The sequence below is a fragment of the Impatiens glandulifera genome, chromosome 3 (assembly GCF_907164915.1).
Source record: "Impatiens glandulifera chromosome 3, dImpGla2.1, whole genome shotgun sequence".
NCBI lineage: Eukaryota > Viridiplantae > Streptophyta > Magnoliopsida > Ericales > Balsaminaceae > Impatiens > Impatiens glandulifera.
In genome coordinates this window covers 18,241,067-18,258,474 of record NC_061864.1, presented here as the reverse complement: position 1 = coordinate 18,258,474, position 17,408 = coordinate 18,241,067, and the positions used below count along the sequence as shown (strand labels likewise).

General features: G+C 31.3%; 3 protein-coding genes and 1 long non-coding RNA gene across 4 annotated transcripts; 3 read left to right on the top strand and 1 right to left on the bottom strand.

The window, feature by feature from the left end:
* Positions 1-1,309: 1,309 nt before the first annotated feature.
* LOC124929152 (protein kinase PINOID-like) lies at positions 1,310-2,962 on the top strand. The gene is made up of 2 exons (XM_047469441.1): positions 1,310-2,091; positions 2,166-2,962. The coding sequence occupies exons 1-2, from the start codon at positions 1,586-1,588 to the stop codon at positions 2,941-2,943; spliced, it is 1,284 nt and encodes a 427-aa protein (XP_047325397.1). The 5' UTR covers positions 1,310-1,585; the 3' UTR covers positions 2,944-2,962.
* Positions 2,963-5,021: 2,059 nt separating this feature from the next.
* On the top strand, positions 5,022-6,448 carry LOC124929155. The gene is made up of 3 exons (XM_047469444.1): positions 5,022-5,106; positions 5,171-6,013; positions 6,391-6,448. The coding sequence occupies exons 1-3, from the start codon at positions 5,022-5,024 to the stop codon at positions 6,405-6,407; spliced, it is 945 nt and encodes a 314-aa protein (XP_047325400.1). The 3' UTR covers positions 6,408-6,448.
* A 112-nt stretch (positions 6,449-6,560) lies between these two features.
* LOC124929153 (BAG family molecular chaperone regulator 2-like) lies at positions 6,561-9,322 on the bottom strand. The gene is made up of 4 exons (XM_047469442.1): positions 9,004-9,322; positions 8,568-8,824; positions 8,277-8,423; positions 6,561-6,863 (listed from the first exon to the last, which is right to left on the bottom strand). Exons 1-4 carry the CDS (start codon positions 9,230-9,232, stop codon positions 6,693-6,695), a joined length of 804 nt encoding a protein of 267 aa, XP_047325398.1. The 5' UTR covers positions 9,233-9,322; the 3' UTR covers positions 6,561-6,692.
* Positions 9,323-16,066: 6,744 nt separating this feature from the next.
* LOC124928624 lies at positions 16,067-16,893 on the top strand. The gene is made up of 2 exons (XR_007098569.1): positions 16,067-16,146; positions 16,590-16,893. It is a non-coding gene; the product is annotated as an uncharacterized LOC124928624 (long non-coding RNA).
* The last annotated feature ends 515 nt before the right edge of the window (positions 16,894-17,408 follow it).

Sequence of the window (17,408 nt, the reverse complement as noted above, 5' to 3'; positions counted from 1 at the left end):
TTGATTTTAATATTTTTGGCATTGATTGGGTCATGAGGAGAAGAGACGTCAAGCCATTGAATTGTAGAGGGCCTTTTTTTGTTTCCATAACTGATGACATGTCATGCATGCATATAGTGTCCTGTTTGGCCAAATGGGATTTTATTATGTTAATCAATAAATTGATGTTCCTTTACCCATGAGGGGTTTTCGTCACCCTACCATATATTAATTTGGGGGCCATATGATAAGAATTCATATCCAAACAAGGATTACTATTCACCAAGTACTACTTTCAAATTATTATTTTTAATTCAAATCACATTTTATGATTTGAATCATTATTTATTGAATATGTTTTATTATTACATTTTATGTTTTGGTTTATGATACCAAGAATTTAGCACTTGTTTTTGATGCAATGACTCTAAGATGAAGATGTTGGAGCATAATTATGACTGGGTTTCTGTCTGCTTTCTAAATTCCAAAAAATTAAAATTGAAATACAATGTATACTCTCACTTTTAGAAATTATTTAGTACTAGATCCAAAATATTTCTCAAAAAAGCTTCAAAGTAAAATATGCAATTTTTTTGTCGTTGAATAAGTGTTAAATAAGAAAAAAGTATTGAGTGGGGTATTTATTATGTGTTAAATAAGGAAAAAGTATTCAGTGGGGTATTTTATTATAGTTAAAAATGAATGTATAATATTTTAAAATTTAGGGTTAAGTATGATTTAGTTTATTCACTATAAACTTCTTAGCTAATAACTCAGTCATAAATGTACGTATGATAATATTAATTTAATGGAATTCGTTTTGGAGGGTTCAATGAGAAATGATTTAGTGAGGAAATTGAGAGTTATTTCAATGCTATTTATATTGATAATGTTTGTATTTCACTCGTAAAATGACACATATACACAAAAGTGAAACATCACCTTCCTCATTTGTTGATTTTTTTTCTCTTTACATGTATGTATGAGTAGCATCCAATCGAAATTGGGAGAGTGAATTTGAAAAATAATTACATGATGCAATTTGGTACACTGAAAAAACAACAAATTTTTCATTTCTTTATATTTTTTCCATTTGATGGTCACCTCTAATTCCACGTGACAATTATCTCTTAAAAATTATTCTCCATGATTATAAAATCACTGTATTAATTATTATAATCTATATATTTTTTTTTTAATATTATATTTTAAATAAATTTAGCACATAAAATGATAATAATAAGAAGATTACTAAAATTAAAATAACAATAATATAAACAGGAAGGAACCCAAATTATAAATACCACACCGACCTTCTCCAGTGAAGACGAAGGCGGGAATCTCTCTCTTCTTTACTCATCTGACTGACTACTCTCATTCAAGCTCCATTAATGGCGGTCCAACTTAAGCGCACTTTCCGCTATCAATAATATTCAAATTCATTACTCTAATCCTCGTCTTATCTATTGTTTAAGTTAGGTGAAGATCCATACATTGTTTCCTTCTGTTTCGGCGCGCAAGATAGCTTATACAAATTTGAATTGTCCGATTGATCATTTTCAAAGAGCAGGTGTATAATGTTGGTGAAGTTTGGACCAGACTAAGAATGAGCACCGAATACAGTTGCACCAGTTTTAGCCGATTATCCTTCGACGCCGTCGATTTACCGTCATTGAAAGATCAAAAGTCGCCGGAGAATCTCTCTCTGAAGCCACACAGATCCTCCGATTCGTCGTGGCAGGCGATTCGATCGGCGCTTTTCCGGCGTAAAGTATCCGGACTTAGCTTCCGTGATTTCCGACTAGTACAACAGATCGGAAGCGGCGACATCGGTAGAGTTTATCTCTGTAACCTCCATGGCCACGACGATAATAGCTTCTACGCGATGAAGATCGTCGATAGACAGATCCTTGCCGCCAAGAAGAAACTTCATAGAGCTGAGATGGAACGGAAGATCCTCAAGATGCTCGATCATCCTTTCCTCCCTACTCTTTACGCCGAATTCGAAGCTTCAAATTTCTCATGCGTCGTCATGGAGTATTGCTCCGGCGGCGATTTACATTCCCTAAGACACAAACAGCCTCAGAAACGCTTCCCGTTAAGCTCCGCAAGGTACATTTACATTTACAAATCACCATTAATCTATACAATCCGCCATTAATCTCTGTTTCTTCTTCTATTGACAGGTTTTACGCAGCAGAAGTTCTCGTGGCTCTAGAATACCTTCATATGCTGGGAATAATCTACAGAGATTTAAAGCCGGAGAATGTATTAGTCAGATCAGACGGCCACATAATGTTATCCGATTTCGATCTCTCACTCTGTTCAGACACAATCGCCGCCGTTGAATCCCCTGAACTCTCCCCGCCGGACCAACTTCCGGCGGTGGATTCAACCACGCCATTCTCCTGCATCTCGAATCGTCTATTCAGATCTAAGAAAATCGAAAACCTAACGAAGAGTCGTATGTTCGTGGCTGAACCGGTGACGGCCCGATCATGCTCATTCGTCGGGACACATGAATACGTGGCGCCGGAGGTCGCCGGCGGTAGGTCACATGGAAACGCGGTAGATTGGTGGGCGTTTGGGATCTTTATCTACGAGATTATATATGGACGAACGCCATTCTGCGGGAACAGTAATGAAGATACGCTGCGTAACATTGTAAAAATGCCGCTTAAGTTTCCGACGACGATGGTGGGTAGCGCGAGTGAGATGCAGGCGCGTGATTTGATATCGGGTTTGTTGGTAAAGGAACCGGCGGTTCGACTTGGGTCGAGACGTGGGGCGGCTGAAGTTAAAACCCACCCGTTTTTTAAAGGGCTTAACTTTGCACTTGTGAGGACTCTTAGGCCGCCGGATATTCCTCAAGGAATTCGGAGACGGAAGATTCCACCGATCACCGCAGTTAGGTTTCCGACGAAGAATGTTAATAACTGCGCAGTCACGTTCGACTGTTTTTGATCTTTAGAATTCATTTGCCTTTCTCATTTTGGCTTAGTTTCACCTCAAATTAATTTGATGGCGATTTTTCTTAATCTTTATTTAAATTGATCCAACCAAAACCAAGATCACGATTTAGATTTGTGAAACCGCCAAACTATAAAACTAATTGAACAATCGAAATGGATTGTTTCACCGACCAAATCGAACCGAAGAATAATATGAAATTGATCGTAAAAGAAGAGCGAATGAGGTATACTTGATCCAATTAAAATGCTGGGCACTTCAGACATCGATTTGGAATCAAGAGTAGTCTCAGGCTCGGATTAATTTTTTTTTTAAATATATGTTGCTCTATAAAACAAATTTAAAACAATATTTATCATTCCAAATGATAAGTATATTAGACCCTTGGTTGAGGAAGAATCCAACGACTCATTGATGGTTATCATTGATGGTTAGTCGGCTAATATTGAGAATTCACATATTGTTGCGCCTTAACACATCATAAGACTTCACGTAGATAGGGAGGGTAATGAATACAATTGTTTGGAATATAAACGAATATGTGAAATTTTGATCTTCTTAATCAGATTGGTAATGATCTTGGAGGATTTATCGAGCTTCATGAAGACATTCATTTATTGCAGGAGACCGATTGAGTTAGAATGAGGACGCATAACTTAGATCTACATGTTCGTTATCCAATATTCATGTGTTGACAATGTAACACATATGTATAAGATGATGGTATGACCTAAACGTTCTACTGGCGTGTCTCTTTATCAGGAACAAACACATCGAATATACGTGTGTTGGAGTTGTCAATTTCGTTTAGGCAAATGAGAGAGTCAGTAATAACCTCATTTTATCCTGATCGGATTTGTAAGGTTAGCCTTGTTCGGGGAGATTTGATATGGGCTGAAGGGATGTCATGCATGATGAGGAGGGATTAAATGAGCCAGCAGATTTTCGTGAGGCTAAGGTTGATTATCCGTCTTCACAACCCTCGAGTTGCGGTGCCACCCTGAATGTCGAAAAAGGGGAATGCGGGTATGTGATTGCTAGGGACCAAGAAGGGTCCCTCCCATTCTATTTTGCAGGAGTCTTATTTGAACGTAATTTCAAATGACTCTTCTTTAATCATGAGATCGTGTAAAATGTTACCGGTAGTGAATATGCTCAAGTCATCAACATCCATCCTATTTCGTATTTGTTGTCCAAACAAAATGTGATTAATCATGTGTCAAAAGAATGTTGAATCGGCGACTCATTACTTTTACATTTTCAATGGGTTACTAGTATTTAAAATCTTTTGTGGAATATAATTAGGATTACTAGTTGACGCCCAAATTCTTGAGTAGTTGCTTAAAAATTTGAGTTGAATTAGTAGCTAATATGACATATGTACATATTTATCATTCCGATTATTTTTTAGTGGATTATCTAGTTGGAAATAAATCGTCGAACCTTCAACGATCCTAATCGTATGATGTATATTCATAATATTATTATTATTATAATATTTTGTAGATTCGTTTGAGAAAGTCGGTCAATTCGATAACTCGTTGGGTAACGTATTTGTATTCTTTTCTTCTTTTCTTATTTTTTGTCACTTTTTTTTATATATATAATATTATATCGTTGTCATTAAAGATCATTCAAAAACAAACTAAAATATTCATGTTCAAATTAAAAAATAAACCATGAAAATATGAATATAATAAGAATCACCATAATTTAATTCAAATTTAGATTTGTATGATCTGATCCAATCCAGATAATAATAATAAATAAATATAAAAATAAAATACACTAGTTAATCCAAAAATAACTTCCTCTTTAAAAATCCCAAAACCAACCATCCAATTCAATCCAAGCCCTTTTAAAAGAACAACCATTCACCCAAAGAATGCATGCAAAATGTATTATTACCCTACCTACCCCATTAGAGGACATAAATAGACAAAAACAAAGAAAAGAGATCTAGAGACAAACCTGATTATTCCTTCTTTCTGGGCAATTAATTAAAATTAGAGAGATTTCTTTTTCTGAATTCTTCTTCTGCTGCATACATATTAAGAAACATGTTACCAAACATGAATAAAATCAGAGTATCATCATCCCCTGAATTACATCCTCCTCCATCCCACACACAGAGGTTCGATGATTCAAGTCTTCAAGGTCAGTTTTTTTCTTCTTCTTTTTTTATGTCTATCCATGATTCAATTTCAACATCTTTAATTAGGGATTGCCGCAAATGTGAAATTACTTTTGAAACTAATCGAGGATCACAAGGAGGCATGTTCAAAGGAGCAGAACGATGGCAGAAGAATGTTAAGGGTGGCAGGAATGATGACCATCCTTGAAAACATCAGAAGCCGTATTCAACATTGCATGTCATCATGCAAGAAAAGAGACGCCGTTCTACGACGTTCTAATTCAGATCTCCATAGATCCATCCAACTCACCAGGGATAAGAAACCATCTAACAACGAAACCCCAGACGATAGAGATAAGCTTAAGAGAGATCTCGACTCAAGTTTGGCTGCAAGGAAAGGTCTGGAGGCTATGTGTTTCAGCCTCGGCAAAGAAAAGAAGATCATGGCCGATGAGTTAACAAAGAAGGCCCAAGAATTGAATGAAATGGAGGAGTTTGTTAATGATATGAGAGCTCAGAATGATGCACTTTTAGCTAGGGTTAGAGATTCCAATTCATCAAACACTGGATCCGGAGGAGGAGGAGATCATCAAATGCAAACGGGAAATAATCATTGGGCCTTACAGGAAAGAAACAAGACCTTGTCTGAACAGTTGCAGAGGCTGCTCGCCGGTTATAAATCTGCAAAGAGGAGATTACAAGAGTCTGAGATTGAAAATGGATCGGTTAATGCTACCATGGATCAGATGGCTATGGAAATGAAAGAGGGACGCTTGAGAATTCAAGGGCTTAGAGAGCGAATTGCAACAGAAAGGAATGTTGAAGGAGAAGGAGAAAGAGCTTCGTTTGATGTTGAAGAGGAGATCTCTGGATTGGAGCATATGTTTCTTTCCTTTGAAACCAAGCTCTCCAGAAACGGGAAGAGAAAAGGTATTCAATATCTCGTATTATCAATCAAAATACTAAACTATCCTTAAAACTTAAATCATATCGGTTCTTCTCCTTCCCTATCAAATGTATAAAAGACTATATTATACCGATTTGAATAATGTACGTATGATTGGATGGTTAATCTCATATGACATTAACCATGACCCCTTAATCACATTATTCAAATCATTAATCAAAATACTAAATGCATGTCTTTTTCAATAACCTATATGAAACAAGGTTATTTGAAATGAACCATTTGGTTATTCAAATATAACCCATGATCAAACAATTTCAAATATTAAATACAAAGAAGGATATTATAGTCTTTTCATGGAACAAGAATATCTGACCTTGAAATTTTCTGTAATTTGCAGCCAACAATGGAGCATAAGAATCTGAATGATGAATCACCAGAGGTCATAAACAGAAACTGCATTGGAGCTGGAAGTTGAGATGCCAGATATTCCTGCATAAAAACTGAACCTGGTTCTAGCAAGAGATTAAGAAAAAAAGGATGGCCATTGTAGAATTCAAAACATCAGTATTAACAACTAAAAGGGAATTTATTGCATAAAAAGAAATTTCAATTGTATCTACAGATTCTAAAACAAATGTAGAGGGATAAATCAATGATCAAGCAAAAGGCAATGAGGCAGGAGTACTGCAGATCAACCAATCAATCGAATAGTTCCCAGTAAGTTGTTATTGTAGTTGTTGGTTTTCTTATCGGGGGTGGAAGAGGATGATCAAATGTTTCCCATTTGGTTGTGATAGAATTCGGCTTAATTCTTGCATTTGAAACCTTTAGCATATCAAGGCTCTCTACACACTTCTGTATTCTCATTCCCTGCAATAATTAATAACATTAGAGTTTCCCAGTTATATATGTTCATTTCTTCTTTAGCAAACATTTTCATGTTTTTTGTTAGCAAACTTCAAAATAGATTAAGTTCTCATATATGCCAACATTATCTAGATTCTATATTAAAGCCTTTTTTAAATATGTGTAGCATTTATCATCTATATAATACTTGAGGGTTGAAGGTCTATATAATACTAATCATAATCTCCATTATTGAGATTAAATGGGTTGTTTTGAAAAACAAAAAACATAACACATCAGCAACTATTACAGAAAATCATACTTAGTGCCTAAACTGTTTGACTTCCCTAAACTGTTGGGATTTCCAACAGTTTCATCCTTGGTTCATGTATTCATATGTTTAAATAAAAATATAATATTTATTGAGTAGCATCATTTGTTCTACTACATGCTCTTTCCTTTTCATTTGGGATAACTGTACTAAGACAAATTTTAACATTTTAAAAAATAATTTTAGTGTGAATAATGGTATTTGCAATAGTTTAATAATAAAACTAACAATATCATATTTATAAATATAAAATCTAGTAAAAATAAAGTGCAACTAAGGTGATTGGTATATTTTTATCATATTTTATGATCCAAAAATCCATATTTATTATGTTTGTAGAAGATCAATATTAAGAAACAATCTAAAATATATACTAAATTAAGTCTAAATTATACAATAATCTGGATCTTGATCTAAAAGCTAATGTTTACATGAAGCAACCAATCACAATATAACTTGAAATATGTTGCAAAAAGTAATTTAAATCATAATAAAAAACAATCCTATACCAAATAAAAAGATGATAACTTATGCTTGACAAATTTTAAACGAGTTCAGTTTGTGATAAAATACTAGTTTTTCCATAATTATAAAGGATGGTAAAATAAGTTAACATTATCTTCTTTCTTTTTACATTTAAAAAGTGAGACTTTAAAAAGGAAAAAAGCCACATTCATTGTGAAAAAAACTAAACTATTACAAAAGAATGTATTATCATTAATAATTTTATTTAATTATTATTATTTTTTATTTGTAAATGATCCAGAGTGAAGGACTCGAACCATGACTATAAGAACATGAGTTTATATGCTCTACAACCAAGTTACGAGTCTCCACAAACATTATTATTATTATTATTATTCATAAACTCGAACCTATGTCCCCGCGAGGAAATGAGTTCACTAAGATATGAATCTCTACTTCTTCCTAATCTTAGTAAACAAACTATATGAGGAAGTATAATTATACATAGTAGCATATAGCATCTAGGTATAAGGCATCCTTAAGATTATTAGTGTTGGTATTGTAGCTAAACTAGATAACATACATAGAATGGATTGAACAGAATAACAGTATAATAGGTTAAGATGAAGAAAAATGGTTACCTGCAAATCCTTTTCAGCAAATAATTCTCCATCTACAGATATGCCATCTAGCTTGACTGCTTGAAGCATCAACATCTCTATCAACGTAGAGATTCGAACTTCTGCCACCTTCTTTCCATTTTCTACAGATTTCTCAATAGCAGATACCTATTACAGAAGAGCAGGAAATTGAATTGAAATTGAATGATTGTGGACTAACATATATACATACAGACTACAGTACAGTTTGAAATCAAACTGTAGACGACAAAAGCATATGTTAACGAGCATTAGAGAAAACAATCTGCTCACCTGCTCCGCAAGTCTACCAATCTCAGAGGTAGCGTCGGAGATCCTGCGATGAATTGCCTTGATCTTCGCGTCCCTGCGCAATTCGAGAAGCCTCTTGAACCTGCTGAGTTCATCCTCGATTAAGATGATCTTCGATCGGTCTTTCACTCCACACATATCCAAATAGTCACCGTTTTCTCGCTCTTTCCCTCTGTAATTCAGTCTCTGCTCGCTCGGCGTTAACCCCGTCTCCGTGGTCAATAGTTTCTTCACCTCCCCTGCCATTCTTCCGAATTAAATACAATTCGGTTTGAATTTTGAAATAAAATCTGCCTGACCTATTTAGACTGAATTCGGCGCGAAAACTTTCGTTGATTTGCCTACATTTTCGAATTTCGAATCTCTATGCATAAAAATAACTGAATTAGAGAAGACGAAGAAACGAATGCATACATACCGAATGTCATCTGATGATTAACGGAGATCTCGTATCGGAGATCGCCATGGACGACTCGAACTCGGAAGTGCGGTATTGCGAGAGTGTTGGTAATTTCGGTCCTTCTCTGCACGAACATGCCGCCAGGTCTCGTCTCCCAGTCAATCTGTTGTTCTTCAGAGGCGCTTAGCGACGCCATTGTCGATTTCATCGTGTTTTGGTTGAATTGCAGTGTTCGTTTAATGTTCATCTTCTTCGTATGATGAACTGAGAATGGAGAATTACTCTACCGACACTGAAGTTAGTAAGCTACTGTTGTATTAGAGAGAGAGAGAGAGGGAAGAGGAGAAGTTGGTTTTGGTTAATTAATGCACCTTTTTATCTTATTCTAAGATTTTTATTTTTGGGAAATTAAATAACATCTAAAAGATTATATAAAATATAAATTATTCAGTTTAGATTAAAAAAAAATAAGTAAAATATTTTTTATGATTTTAAATAGCCTCTAAGTAATATGCTTTCTTATAAAACTGTTCATTGTTATGTTTATTAAGATTTGGAAAAAAAATCAAACATTATTATATTATTTTTAACAACTATTAAAATATTTTAATTTAAAATTATTATTATTATTTTATTTATATATATTAATACGTTTTATCTTAAAAAAAATTATTACCTTCTTAATATTATTATAATCATCTCTCTTAATGTTTAAAATAAGTTAGTCTTTAGTATAAAAGTTATTTCTAAATAATCATCTAAATTATAATCTAGATTTTTAATTTTAGTTAGTATAAATAATTTTATGTGATTGATCATACTCTATATCAATTTCTAATATTATTAGAATTTTATTAAAAAATAAAAAAGAAATTAAATAATAATTTATATTTTAAAATATAATAACAAATAAATTATTACATTTTATTGTATAAACTTGTATTATGTTATTTTCTTTATCATAATTCACAATTATGGTTATGCACTTTCATTCAAAATTATTCAAATAACTTCTAGATAGAATTAACTTCTGAATTTTATCACTGGTGGTTATATTATGGAAATAATATATATAATCACCATACAATCCAATTTTCTAAATAAACTATTAATGCATTTTAATTTTTTAAGTCATAATTATATAATAAGTTATTAAAATAATTAAAAAATTAAATTATCGTGAATTTAAATTATTAAGCTTATTAAACACATTCAACGTTGACAATTTGTATAGGCTGAATAATATAAACATATTTAAACGTTTAGTGAATTAATTGAATTAAATTAACTCAAAAAATATCATAATTTAAAAGAAATAAAAAAAATTATATATGTTATTGTCATTCACCTAAATAACTTAAAATGATTTTTGAGTATCAATATTTTGGAACATAAGAATTAAGAAATTGTAGCTGCATTGACACTGAAGTTAATATTTTTTTAATAATAGTCTTTGTTGTTCTGTCTATTTAATTATTTTAAAATACAATTATAAATGTGTGTTGATGATGATTATTTTGTATAATAATGAAATTATTGTTTGTTAGTAGATAAAAACATATTTGAGTGGGCCATGATAATTATGAAAGGAAATGTGATGGGGAAATTGACCAATGAGGAGTCGACAAATCCAATGCTTTGTAAGGCATGATTGGGAACAGTATACGAATAAGAAAGTGCCAACAAGGCAACACGTCATGATGTCCTATCCTTGTCATTGTCGCATTCACGGACAGCTAAGCATTTGCTATTTGCCGACTATTTACGGAGATTTATTTATTTTTTTCTCTAAATTTATATTTTATATTATTATTCTTTATAAGTCTTCACTCGAAAATATAATAGTCAAGATTCTTGAATGAAAAATCAGAGGTGTAAGACTTTGATTTCAACTAAAAAGTCCTAAGAAATAGAGACCATTAGTCTAGTTTCATAAAATAAAATAAACATTTATTTATTTTTGAAATTTTATATTATATTTATGTTTTAATTTTTATTTTTATTCATACATATCAATTAAAAATGTAAGAATATTTTATATTTTTTTAATAAATACTAATACAATTAGATCATTACCCATAATAATTCAACTTTTCATTAACTCATACCAAATAACTGAAATCCCTAATGAATCATTATTATTATTATCTATAATTGAGATTTTAAAATGCACTAGCATTTAGCCCGTGCATTTGCACGAGTAATAATATAAAAAACCGTGAAAAAAATTACGGATAACATTTTTAATTTTATTTTTAACCGTTTTAAATTTATGGGTGGGTCAACACATAATCCGACCCAAGTATCCATTTACTCAACATCATTATATATTAGTTAGTTAAAAAGTTGAACTTATATTAATATTAAAACGTCCCGCATTTATCAAATTTGGTGTTTGAATTTAATATATAAAGTCTTTGTAGCCTAGTTGGTTAAAGAGTTGTACTTGTTTTGTTAGGTTGCAAGTTCAAAACATACCTCTAGCATTTTTAATTTTATTTTTAACCGTTTTAAATTTAAAAACGGGTAAACCCACAATCCGACCCAAGTATCCAAATTAACCACAGCTCTCGACCCGGCAATCCGGACACTTTAAAAATTAAGCATCATTATATATATATAGATTAGTTAGTTAAAAAGTTGAACTTATATTAATGTTAAAACGTCTCGCGTTTATCAAATTTGGTGTTGAATTTAAAATATAAAGTATTTGTAGCCTAGTTGGTTAAAGAGTTGTACTTGTTTTGTTAGGTTGCAAGTTTGAAACATACCTCTAGCATTTTTAATTTTATTTTTAAACGTTTTAAATTTAAAAACGGGTAAACCCACAATCTGACCCAAGTATCCAAATTAACCACAGCTCTCGACCCGGCAATCCGGACACTTTAAAAATTAAGCATCATTATATATATATAGATTAGGCCACCTAACTTGTCCTCACTGGGGTTTTGTATACTATTATATCTTTTTAATCTACATAAAACTAATTATAAGTTAGTGGTGGAATCTAAATAATATATATTTTTTTCATTAATATTAAAAAGAGATAATAGACCAAAAGTTAACTTTATCTTCTAATTATAACTTTCACTCTAACTTAAAAAGTTTTAAAAAATAATCAAATTATAAAATAATAAGTTAAATTGTTATGAAGTAAAACTATTAATTCTCAAATATTTAACTATGACATAAAAAAAAAATAACAATGAGTATGAGATTAGTGAGGAAGAAACTATTAATTATTACTAGATATAATATATGAGGTATAAATTATATATATATATATATATATATATATATATATATATATATATATATATATATATAAGAGAAATGATATTCTCAACGATAAGATAGCGAAAGCAAGGCCACGAATCCTACGTGGTCTTGCCAGCTAGGAGAGAGAAAAAAAATTAAAAAAAATTAAAATTTTCTATTTCCCCCCAAAACCAAAAATCCTATTATTTCTATATTTCTATTTTCCCAAAAAACCAAAATCTTATTCTTTCTCTCTCTTTTGTTTCATTCTCTCTCTTTCTCTTTTGTTTCATTTTTCCTAAACCCACCGGCGATTCTCTTCTTTCATTTTCACCGACTTCTCTTCCGATCGATCGAAATGGTAAGACTTCTTCTGTTAATGAAACGTTTTATTTTTTCCCAAAACCAAAACCCCCACGACAATCTCTCTCTTTATTTTTCGTTTCCATTTCCCAAAACCCAACCCACTGTCGATCTTACTGAAACGTTTCATCGACTTCTTATCTTCCGATCGATTGAAATATAAAGTCTTTTTTCTTTCTTTCGTTTATCTTCCGTTCGAAATGATTGTCATATCAATATTTATGTTTAACGTTTATGGTTTAGCTGCTGAATCGATTTAGATTAGAGTTCTAAAAGATCTGGATCTTCATACATTACAATAAGATTATTGACAAGAAAAGCTGGTTTCGGGACCAGAAAAGCTAGTTTCGGGACCAGAAAAGCTGGTTTCGGGACCAGAAAAACTGGTTTCGGGACCAGAAAAGCTGGTTTCGGGACCCGAAATGAGTGGTTTCGGGACCAGAAATGAGTGATTTCGGGACACTTTTTTTTAATTTTTTTTAATCTGAAACATTATAATGAATCTTAGAAAATCAAAAATAATTGAAGATAATGTTATTATACTAGAAATTTACATAATTAAACATTTATTTACAATGTTACAATCTGTCATTTATATCACATTTAAAATACAACCTACAATTTGAGAGATCTCAAATAATCTCATTTTTCATTAACTTGATCAATAAGAAGATTTGGATCTTCATACATGACCTACAAATCAAATTAACATTACAATAAGATTATTGGTTTATAAAAAAATAAAATAGCAATAAAAGATCGTATAGAAACCATTTCGGAGTTTGAAATCACCCTAAAATGGTTATTTCGGGACCAAAAATGCTAGTTTCGGACCAGAAAAACTGGTTTCGGGACCCGAAATGAGTAGTTTCGGGACCCGAAACGGCAAAATATTTTTTTTTTTTTTTTTTTTTTTTGGAAATTAGTGGTTTCGGGACCCGAAATGAGTGGTTTCGGGACCCGAAATGAGTGGTTTCGGGACCCGAAATGAGTGGTTTCGGGACCAGAAATGAGTGATTTTGGGACACTTTTTTTTAATTTTTTTTAATCTGAAACATTATAATGAATCTTAGAAAATCAAAAATAATTGAAGATAATGTTATTATACTAGAAATTTACATAATTAAACATTTATTTACAATGTTACAATCTGTCATTTATATCACATTTAAAATACAACCTACAATTTGAGAGATCTCAAATAATCTCATTTTTCATTAACTTGATCAATAAGAAGATTTGGATCTTCATACATGACCTACAAATCAAATTAACATTACAATAAGATTATTGGTTTATACAAAAATAAAATAGCCATAAAAGATCGTATAGAAACCATTTCGGAGTTTGAAATCACCCTAAAATGGTGATTTCGGGACAAAAAATGCTAGTTTCGGGACCAGAAAAGCTGGTTTCGGGACCAGAAAAGCTGGTTTCGGGACCCGAAATGAGTAGTTTCGGGACCCGAAACGGCCAAAAAAAATAATTTTTTTTTTTTTTGGGGAAATTAGTGGTTTCGGGACCCGAAATGAGTGGTTTCGGGACCAGAAATGAGTGATTTCGGGACCAGAAATGGTTTTTCTTACAACCTAATTGAAATTAGTTCTGCAACTAAACCCATAACAACAGCCAAACATTATATAATCATACTTTCGGGTCCCGAAATCACATTTTTGGGACCCATAACAGCCAAACATTATACAATCATACTTTCGGGTCTCTAAACCATCCATTTCCGGACTCATAATGCAGCAAATACACAATAATCATAGTTTTCTATCGTTAAAATCATTAAAATTATTAAAATCCCTAACCCTAACCGCAAAAAGCTAAACGATCTTCAAATCTTTAAAATGATCTACGATTCTAAAAAAGAAAATATTATTTACCTTGTCTTTTGAGATCTGGGAGATTTTGAAGTCTTGTATGGAGATGTACCTGGACCACCAGCCTGAAAAGATAGTATGAAGTGAACACGAAGGCAGACAATGAAGTGAACATACACGAAAGAGTTCTCTTACCATTTTCGATCGAAAGAAGATGAAGAAAGTAGAAGAAGTCGGGGATGCCGGAGAGAAAAATCGCCAGAGAAGAAATCGGGGTTCGCCGAAAGTGATAAATGAAAATAAGAAAGAGAGGAAAGAAGAAAGAGAGGAAAGAAGAAAGAGGGGGAAACTGAAATATTTAATTTTTTTATTTTGTTTTTTTTTTCTCTCTCTTAGCTGGCAAGGCCACGTAGGATTCGTGGCCTTACTTTCGCTAACCCTTTGTTGGGTTTATCATACCTCTATGTATAAATTGTAAGGAGGTATAAGAAGGTATAAGTTATATATATTATTATTGTTTGGTTGGAAGTATAAGATATAATATAAATTGTATAAGTTTATAATTTGTGTTGGTAGATAGTATAAAATTTAGTAAAAAAATTAAATATTATTTTTATTTTTGGTAATTGTTTTTTTAATATTATTTCTAGTTAAATTTATTGATATTTTAAATATTTATATTTTATTTTAATTAGTTTAAATATTATATCAAATAAATAAATAATAATATAATTGTGTTATTCTTAAATTAATAATATTATATAAAAATAAATAATTAGTAATATTATATAAAAATAAATAATTATAATTAATATTCATATTATTATTATTTTATACTACTAATTATAAAATTAACGTTAATTTTTTTTATTAAAAAAAATTAACTTTTTAATTATTAAAATTCTTAAATAATAAAATTTATAAAATAAGTTTATTTTATAAAAAAAAGTAAGTAATATATGTTAAAATTAAAAATTATTTTTATTTATTGATTAAATAAATGTTAATATTAAAAAAAATAAAAATAAAAATAATAATAAAAAGAAATTAAAATTTTAATACTGCCTTGTAACAAGTAGGATGTGTTACTAATTTATACCTCATCCAAGGTATAAATTATATCATTGGTTTTTCTGTACATATAAAATTAATCAAACCAAACACTTTTATAATTTCATTATTACTATAAGTATACTATTCTAATAGTCTAATACATCATACCAAACACTACCAAAGCATACAAAAATATGCTGACATTTTTTAGACGGTTCAAAATAATAAATGATAAAAACAAAATTAATATTTTAACATGAGTTTATAGTAACAGAAAACCTTGAAGAAATTTACTATTTGAGTTCATAATAGAGATTCTGAGTTTATTTGTTGTATTTTATTTTCAGTGTAATTTTTTTTATTCAACTTATTAAAATTAACTTTCTATGTAGTGATTGGATAATGAATATATTTATTTTAATATTCTAAAAAATAAAATAACAATAATATAAGTCATGGTTACAAAGTATAAATGTTTAAAGCTGAAGGATTAAATGAAAGCTTAAAAGAAGTTTAAAGTCTAGTTTGTAATTGTGTACCACTTTTCATTGTCTTATTTACGTGAATAACATTAGGGCTTCATTGATTGATTTTAACTCATTGCCAATCCATCATGTCTCTACCTACGGCTGCCGAAGCTCAGGAGCGGCTTGATCATCCCGTAAGTCCATTTTGCTACTGATTTCATTACATGGTCACAATTCATAGCTTATTTTGTTTATTGATTAAGTTCTAAGGAGTGGAGACCTAGTTTTGCAATTGTATTTGTTAATGAGATAGATCTTTGTTGTTTATAGTTTGTGATTCGGTTCATGCAAGTTTTTTGAGTCTTGATTAGAATCCAGATTGATTTGTTAATGGGTTTGTTTCACTGTTTATCAGAGCCTCATGATGAAAGGTATATTATGAGGTTTAAATCAGTGACAGAGCAAAACAAGGTTTTCATATTCCTTCTGATCCGGAATGGTCAGATGGGTTGATGATGTTTGAACAACTTGTTACATTTCAGAAGTTTGATTTGACTTCTCATGCTACATAATCTCTTCTTTTATTTCAATTTCAGATGAGACACATGAACTAATGTAGTTTTGTTTTCTCAAACAGATGGATTTGGATTTGGGTTTGGATTTGGATTTGAACATGATTGGTAACGATGGGTAATAGGGTACTTTGAATCCTTTTGAAAACTCTTAAGACCCCCTTCAAGTCTAGACAGGGTCCTTTGTGACCAAAATTCGTCTGTGCCCATGTGGATTTTGGTCAAATAGGACCCTGGCTGCTTCAAGCCATGTGGTCCTTTTCCTTAGTATAAGGCTGGTTATTGGGTAAGCCAAATCATGTAGCTCATTTGATACAATGTATTTTTATAATTGTTTTTCTGAATAATAGAATGTTTGTTTCTGGTGAATGCTAAGGGGTCACAATAAAATTGTGTAAAAAATGTCAAAATTATATAAATGAATATGAATGCAAATCAAAATTGAACCAATTCCTAGTGTTAAGCAGGTTGAGAAAGTGGTATTGGTTGGTTTAGTGATAGTGCTAAAAACAGATCATATCATGGTTAAAGTTTTAAAATATGCATAATTCCGTTGAAGTCAATTAGTGTTAATTCGATTCGACATAGTCTGTATACCTCTCATAAAGTGACACACACTCATACACAAAAGGTGAAGTATCACCTCCTTTATTGATTTTTTTATTCTCTTTATACATGTGACTTTATACATGTGACGCTTTTTTAATGGATTTAGGTAGATTGAACTAACCGTCAATTAGATATAGTTAAATTTTTGTCTTATAGATTTGGTCTGTTAGATTATGCAGACAATTTAGTTGACCATTTTGTTATACCAAGAACTGAATAACTTACCCTCAATCTGAATTTATTTTGAAAAGTTGCATTGAAGCTGAAATTGAAGC